This window comes from Trematomus bernacchii, unplaced genomic scaffold, assembly GCF_902827165.1.
Source record: "Trematomus bernacchii unplaced genomic scaffold, fTreBer1.1, whole genome shotgun sequence".
Classification (NCBI taxonomy): Eukaryota; Metazoa; Chordata; class Actinopteri; order Perciformes; family Nototheniidae; genus Trematomus; species Trematomus bernacchii.
In genome coordinates, this window is record NW_022987644.1 from 978,320 (window position 1) to 985,560 (window position 7,241).

Here is a 7,241-nt window from a genome sequence, read left to right on the forward strand (position 1 = left end):
CCTGTTGCTGTCAGGAATACATTCACTGTAGACCACACAGACTACATCACAAGTGACACCTCTCAGGAAGATTATTTTACACAGCAAGATCTGATACCTGTCAGTATAATAATAATAACAATAATAATACATTATATTTGTATAGGGCTTTTCAAGGACTCAAAACCGCTTTACAAGCGGAGATCTTTGCATCAATATGTTCAAAACGTTTTTTTTCAAAATGTAAAAAAATGTCTAAAATTATAAATAGTGAAAAATTAAATATAAAATATTTCTAGTGTGAACCAAAATATAATACTAAATATTATACAAGTGATTTTTCTTAACCAAAATGACACAAATGGCATAACAACACATATTATTCTAATACGGGTCCTTTTTGACCCACTTATGGAAGAGTGTAGGGTCCAGTCACTCGGGCATCTAAGGGTTAATACCATATTCTTTGAAATGTAATATTTCTGAAAGCGCAGGATACATGAATAAACAATGTAAGGGTATTTTCAGACAAGGTATTGTTTGCCATGAATAACTATATTTGTAGTAGAAGTGTGTTATAAATGTGTCTGTTGATTGTATATATATAGGATATACATATTTTATACATATTTGTATATTTGTATTATTGTATTTTTGTATTCGGGATTGTTGGAAACGTTATTTCGATTTCTCTGTCTGTACACACAAACTGAAAGATTGACATTAAAGTTGACTTTGACTTTGACTAAATGTTCTTAGAAATTGGTTGATTGTTCATTTTATTTTCAACTAAATAATGGGTGAAAAGATGATAATTGTTGTTTCTCTTCTGTAGTTATTGACTGAATGATTGATTTCATGATATGAGGTGTTTTGATTCTTTGTGTGTGTTGTGTTTATGTGGCTATAGTGTGTAAATGTGTGTTTGACTGTATGTGTTTGCACCCTAGAACAGCTAATGCTCATGTGCTAATCTCCTCCCTATTTATGAGACATCCTCATAAAGACATAGAGACTTCACTAAGCATCTGATGGAAATTGTCAGACATCAAAATTCCTCTGCAATCTGCAAATGCTATTTTCCACGACACAAAAACTAAGAACTGAAGTCAACGGAGCTTTCGTCAACAAAGTCAAACATGTCATCACATAAGCAGTGATCTAATAGACCTTGGCGGCCGTTGGTCTCTCCCAAAATCGAGTGGCTACAGCAGCTGTCATGGCCTGAACATGGCCGTCAGGACTGTGGACTGATATTATTACATGTGCTATCACGTAGAAGAAAAACAATATCATGCCCATCAGTCAGGTGTTGTACCACTGAAATGAGTGGCAGATAATCCCACTTCAACATTTTGGCAATCAAGCCATAGTTAAGTAGACATGGTAAACAAACCACACTCCTCAGTAAACCGCAGCTAATCTTTATTTTAACAGTCCTATTCGGGCTCTTAGCTCTGAAAGGTAACAAATGTGACATAAAAGAAACTAAATTAATACGAAAATCTCTTTACTTCGAAGATGTTTGTTTTCTATTGGATGCTTAGGGCTAGGGTTAGGGTTAGGGTTAGGGTTTCTCCAATAAAAGCCTAAGTAATGGTTGTGGTTTCTGGTAAAAGTGTGTGTTAGGTAGTCTGTAGACATTCAGCAATTCTCAAGCAAAACTTGTCAACACCTTGGTTGTTATAACCTTAGTGTTGGACTATCTAAACAAACCATAATTCTACAAACTGCGCATTTAGTATAAAATAGGACATTTTCTGGAGGCCTGCCAGAATGTTTATCAGCCCGTCTTCAGGCATCGACCTGACTTTGCTCCGCTCATTGAAGCCACAACAGCTGCCTGATAATGACTTAAATGTTGACTGCGTTTCTCAAGAATGGAAACAACTTGTGGGAGAAGACGGAGCGTGACACGGAGCACAACACAACGTATGTGGTGAATAGTTTTACTTTCCTGGTGGCCCTGTTCATAACAGTGCTTGATAGGAAGTCTGATATACCCTGAGCCTCTCTTGTTCATCTTGTGTGGTGACATTGTATTGGATAAGGACAGGGCTCTTTGGCGGCTAGAGAGGGGGTGAGAAAAACGAATACACAGCCATGACAAAAAATCTTAAGCACCTGTAGTAAAACACAATGCACCGCCTTGAAAACAGTAAAGGGAGGAATTTCTCGAAAATGAGCCAAGTCACGTCTTCAAGGCATCGGAGACAGAGAGATGAAAGCAGCAGGGAGCGGAGGAAATGGGGGTGGAGGAGGCGTCACCTGGAGAACTGCCTGCTATTGACAGGATCCCAACCAGGCAAGACGCCCTGAACACTGACTAAACGTAGGCGCTGTTATTAGGAGAGAAAGCCCAGGGTTGTTGGGGGTGGCTGCAGTTGTAGACAGCTGTTTCGAACCAGAACATCAACCTGCTCTGAGCAACAACTAAGAGCTGCCAGATGCTAGGTAAACAATGTTTACCCTGGAGTTGGCATATTTGAGTATATATTGAAAAAAGGAAGTATTTGACAGCAGCATGCATGGTCATGTACCATCGGGACATCTCTAAGCGGTTGACCAATCACAAAAGAGCCGGCCAGCTAACCAATCAGTGCAGACTGGGCTGTGGTTTCAGACAGAGGGTGAAAAGAGGTGCTGCAGCACAGGCAGTATGAGAAAAATAAAGAGCTTTTTGAACATTAAAGCATGGAGACATGAACTCACCAGGTGACATTTCTGAGTATGCAGGATTATTGGCATAAAGAAGTGAATCTTAGACACGTTCCAAATTGAGTAGATGTTGTTGTAATATCTTCTCCTAAGCTCAAGATCCTTTCATATTCAAATCCATGTCCCTGACAGATGTTTGCACAGGACATTTTCCTCTTTAGTGTACTTATTTAAAGGGGACCTATCATGCAAAATGCACTTTTGTACGTCTTTTATATATGAATATGTGTCCCCGGTGTTCCAGGGAACTCACCAAGTGTCAGAAAACACAACCCTCTCTATTTTCCTCCATACCCAAATCTCTAAAAAAGAGGCTGCAACGGATCTGATAAAAACTGATCCAGATTTGAACACTGTCCTGACGTCAGGACAGTGGCACTACGGCTATTGGGCCAACTCCACCAATCAGGAGGAGACAGCCGCGGCCATTGCCGTTCGAAAGCGCTGGAGACGCTGTAGTACATATGCCAGGCCTGTAGGTGGTGCTGTTCTCACATAATCAGCCCTTGCAAAAACAGAGCTAAAAAATGTCAAATTGAGCAAAATGAGGCATGGCTAAAATGCATGATCTGTTTGGTATTTTGAAAAAAAAAAAGTATAAATATGCCTTATATAGGTATGGTCCTACACTATATTATTCAAATATAGCATGATAGGTCCACTTTAAGCCAAGTCATGTTATGAATGTTCCTCATCAGCAATGCAGATTGAGGCCTAATGAGCAATGTACTAAACTCTTTTGAAATGACAGTAATAATACAAACCAAATTGAACAAATATGGTTGTCCCATTTCCTGTGAATTTCATGGTGGTGAAGCTCATTTACGGGCAGGGAACCTGAATGATGTGTTTACTGCATTCTAGATAGCTCGTTTTTGTTATGACTTGAGCGATAAGCATTCTCCTGATAGGGTGGATGTGGCGATAACAAATGTTTACGACTGTCTGGTGTGTATGTGGCCGAGATTCACCTAGACAACAATGGAAGCCGATTCCAAAAATAGTGTGGGAGCTTACGTTCAGAAAGGGTGGGTTTTGAAGAGATAAGGCTGGTGTCATTGAGGATTCAATTATATGTGTAGACTTAGGCCGTTTCTCAATGTCGAGTATACCTGCTGCAGAGCCACTATTTCAAGTATACTACGCCATCGAGTGACGCCGAATGCTGGGCATTTAACATGCATTTAAACAGTCCTTCGGCGCCACTCGATGACGTAGTATACTTGAAATAGTGGCTCTGCAGCAGGTCTACTCGACATTGAGAAACGGCCCTAGTTTACATTTTACCGCAGCTTTTAACTTGCTTGACCTAGCTAAAAAATAACATCAACCTGAACATAAAACATAATGACAACGTTTTGTGGTATTTGAGGGAGTGTGATTTAGTTCCTCCTGTATGTGTCAGCAGAATGACTGGATAGCGTAACGATATGCATTTCATTAGAAAAAACAACAACAAAGGAGCTTCTTGCTTAGACTGATCATCTGAGTCTTGCAACAGCTGATTTCAAACTATGCCAGAAATGTTGTAAGAGATTCAGCTCTCTTGAAGAACCCTTGACTCAGTAAAAAGTTGAGGGAAGACATTGATGGGGACACACACTTAAAAAACACCGTCCTTTACAGATAGCACTAGAATAAAACCAAAACCATAAATAAAAACCAGGCCGCTGCATTTAAAATGTTCCCTCGGCAGCTGCACAATCTGTACTTCCTCGTGTACTCTCGGTCTAATTTGAGCTGGCATCAGTTTTCAAACCTTTATTTATCCAGGGAGGGTTTTGCTGAGCATGCTCGCTGTTTTTTCGGCAACGCCCTCCTTCACACTCACACCTGGGAGCTGTAGTCATCAGTTTTTATGGATAAAGACAAAGGTATTGCGCTGTCCTTCTGATACAATTCAATGGTATCTTACCTTTGGGTGGTTTGAAACTTTAATGTGTAATCATAGCTAGATCCCATGAGGCTAACTAGCTAGCTGAAATCATAAAGTATTATTGCACGGTTATCGTAATGGTGACAAACAACAAACAGGCAGTGGACGAAAGAACGAACCAGAGAAAAGGAGAGAAAAACAGAGAGGTGTGTCATCTTTTTCAAAAAGTCACAATATCATTTAATATAAAACACCTTTAAATTGAACATAATGAGGAATTCGTCATCAGGAGTTCCACCAATCCACAACCACCTGAACACCGCAGTCCACCTCCACGGTAGTGTGGTACTTCCGAGTGCACACAGAAAAGGGTTGAAACATGCATTTTACTACATTGTACAAAGTCAAAAGCGAAAAACAGGAGGTCTTTTTTTGCCGTTACTGGCAGAGAGTCTCTGCTGCCTCGTGAGGGATCCAGAGGCAAAAGGGGGGGACAGTCTTGATAGTTGGGCATGTACAGAGGTGTCCTTTTGTTTCCTGGCACTTATGGATAAAGTGCCCTCCTCTCTTTTAGATCAGCTGAAGGGAAAGCGGAAACTTGGTGTAAGGCAGGAGAATGACTCAACATACTTTAGATATTTCAGATAACAGTTGTATAATTTGGCTCCTCTGCAAACAGTGTTTTGTAGGTCTTGGCAGTAACAGATACTAACACTCCCCCACCATGTTGCTGGTAACGATCAAAAAGTGAGGAAACACAATGTCCATTCAACTTCCTGTATCTATGACAATCCCATAATGATGCTGCGTTTTTGAACGTCAGTCATGTTCAGAAATAGGGAGGAGATTCTTCCCTGTTGTCCATTCACACTGACGACACGTTTCAATCTCAGCTTGTTCAAACCCTCTTTCACTCCCGCCCTCCCTTCTTCACACACACACACACACACACACACACACACACACACACACACACACACACACACACACACACACACACACACACACACACACACACACACACACACACACACACACACACACACACACACACACACACACACACACACACACACACACTCTCTCACACTACAGATGCCGCGGAGGTGACGGAGGTCACCTTATTGTCGTCTGCCCAGGGCTGCAGGTTCTGCAGGGCGTACAGCGAGGAGTTGTGCAGGCAGAGCGGGTCCGGCTGCAGAGGCTGGCTCAACGTCTTCTGGAAAGCTTCCTGCTGGAGCTGCAGCATCAGCCGGTTTGCCTGCTGCCTCTCGGCCTCTCGCTCCTCTGCAGTCTGTCTCCTGGGTGGAGGGGGGGGGAGACAAAAAGGAGAGAGAAGAAGATATAAGACCTATATAATAGTTATTTTTCATGGGGCATATACACAACATTTATTAATGCTGCATGCACCAGCAGTGTTTTTCCCTTATGCTCATAAAGAAGCAGAAGCACTTTCTTCAAGGGTATACATCATGATCAAGCAGTAGTGCTTTACCCGGGGGTCCGGACCCTACAGGTGGTCACAAGTTACATCTGAAGGAATTTGAGATAATAAATGTTTTGTATGTTTTTCAACCCTGGATAATTTTACCTTCTGAAGCCAAAAAGACTACTATTTTGATATGTTGTCTTTGGTTGAACTGGTAACTATCAAAAACGTTATACAGCTAGACACTGCTTCATTATTTATTTCACATTAGCTAAATAAGGTTTAGCTCATTTGATTATGGTTTGGCTTATTTAAAGCCAATGTACCATGCAGGTTTCTTGCTATATTAAGTTTGTGTCTTCATGGTTTGTTGCTGTCACTTTGGATAAAAGCATCAGCTAAATTAAATGGTATGAAGTTAACCAAAAAGATAGGAGACCACTGAATTGAAGTATGTCACTAGTCTAAAAAATGTCTGAAAACTGTCTTAATAAGAGATTGCCACATACATAATAAGGCTCTTCTAATAGTTGTAACTGATGGATGAATAAAAGTAAAAATAAATAGAAACAACACCAGCCTGAAACAGGATTTTCAGTATTATTTATGATGCGTTCTCTGGCAGTTATACGTTTCTCAGAGAATTTGCAAGTGAAACATGTTCATTGGCACATTTTGCTGCTTTTGCCGTATATTCATTCAACACCTGTGCCAGTTTCCCTGTGTCAGCTCCAGGCAAAATGACAGCTGATCGGGCTGAGTGACAGATGCTGGTGGTAATGGGAAGTGGCTATCGAAGGGGAGGAGGAACCAACACGTCCTGCCTCAAGGTGAAACGTTACATCTGCTTATCTTTGTTTCTTCTCAGAACAGCATATGTTAACAGTTACATACATAGTGTCGTTTGGTGCTGATTTCAACGTTTGAGAAGTGGCACAGACGGGTGTTTTCCTTAAATACACACAGAAACAGTTAATGACGTTTTAACGGGATATTAGGGTTTATGTTGGAAAGTATCCAGATTCAAGTAGTCAAAACAGGGAATGTGCATGATCCTTTGGCTAAGGGTAAAAGGTATTAAAGAAGAGTATTAAATAGTTAAATAAGGAGATAAATGTGAGAAAAGGGTTCAAGTATTTGTAAATCTTTATCAGGTTTTCTCCTCCTGAGTTGAAGTTTCTATCATAATTTTTTTTTAAATCTCCTGACAGATGTTTGTAGTGGTTAATACGACATTTT

The 7,241-nt window shown here is 40.6% G+C and overlaps 1 protein-coding gene across 5 annotated transcripts in view; it reads right to left on the bottom strand.

Annotated features, from left to right (window-relative positions):
• Positions 1-4,787: 4,787 nt before the first annotated feature.
• Positions 4,788-7,241, bottom strand: part of tlx2 (T cell leukemia homeobox 2) — a 14,674-nt gene continuing 12,220 nt past the window's right edge. For 2 of the 5 annotated variants that reach the window (XM_034133825.1, XM_034133824.1), the window contains exons 4-5: positions 5,694-5,874; positions 4,788-5,152 (exon numbers count right to left, since the gene is read on the bottom strand). In XM_034133825.1, coding sequence (XP_033989716.1) covers positions 5,144-5,152; positions 5,694-5,874 — 190 coding nt within the window. In that variant the 3' untranslated portion in view covers positions 4,788-5,143. Of the gene's footprint in view, positions 5,153-5,657; positions 5,875-7,241 lie in introns of those variants that run through there. The other 3 variants (XM_034133828.1, XM_034133823.1, XM_034133826.1) reach the window with 2 other exon arrangements.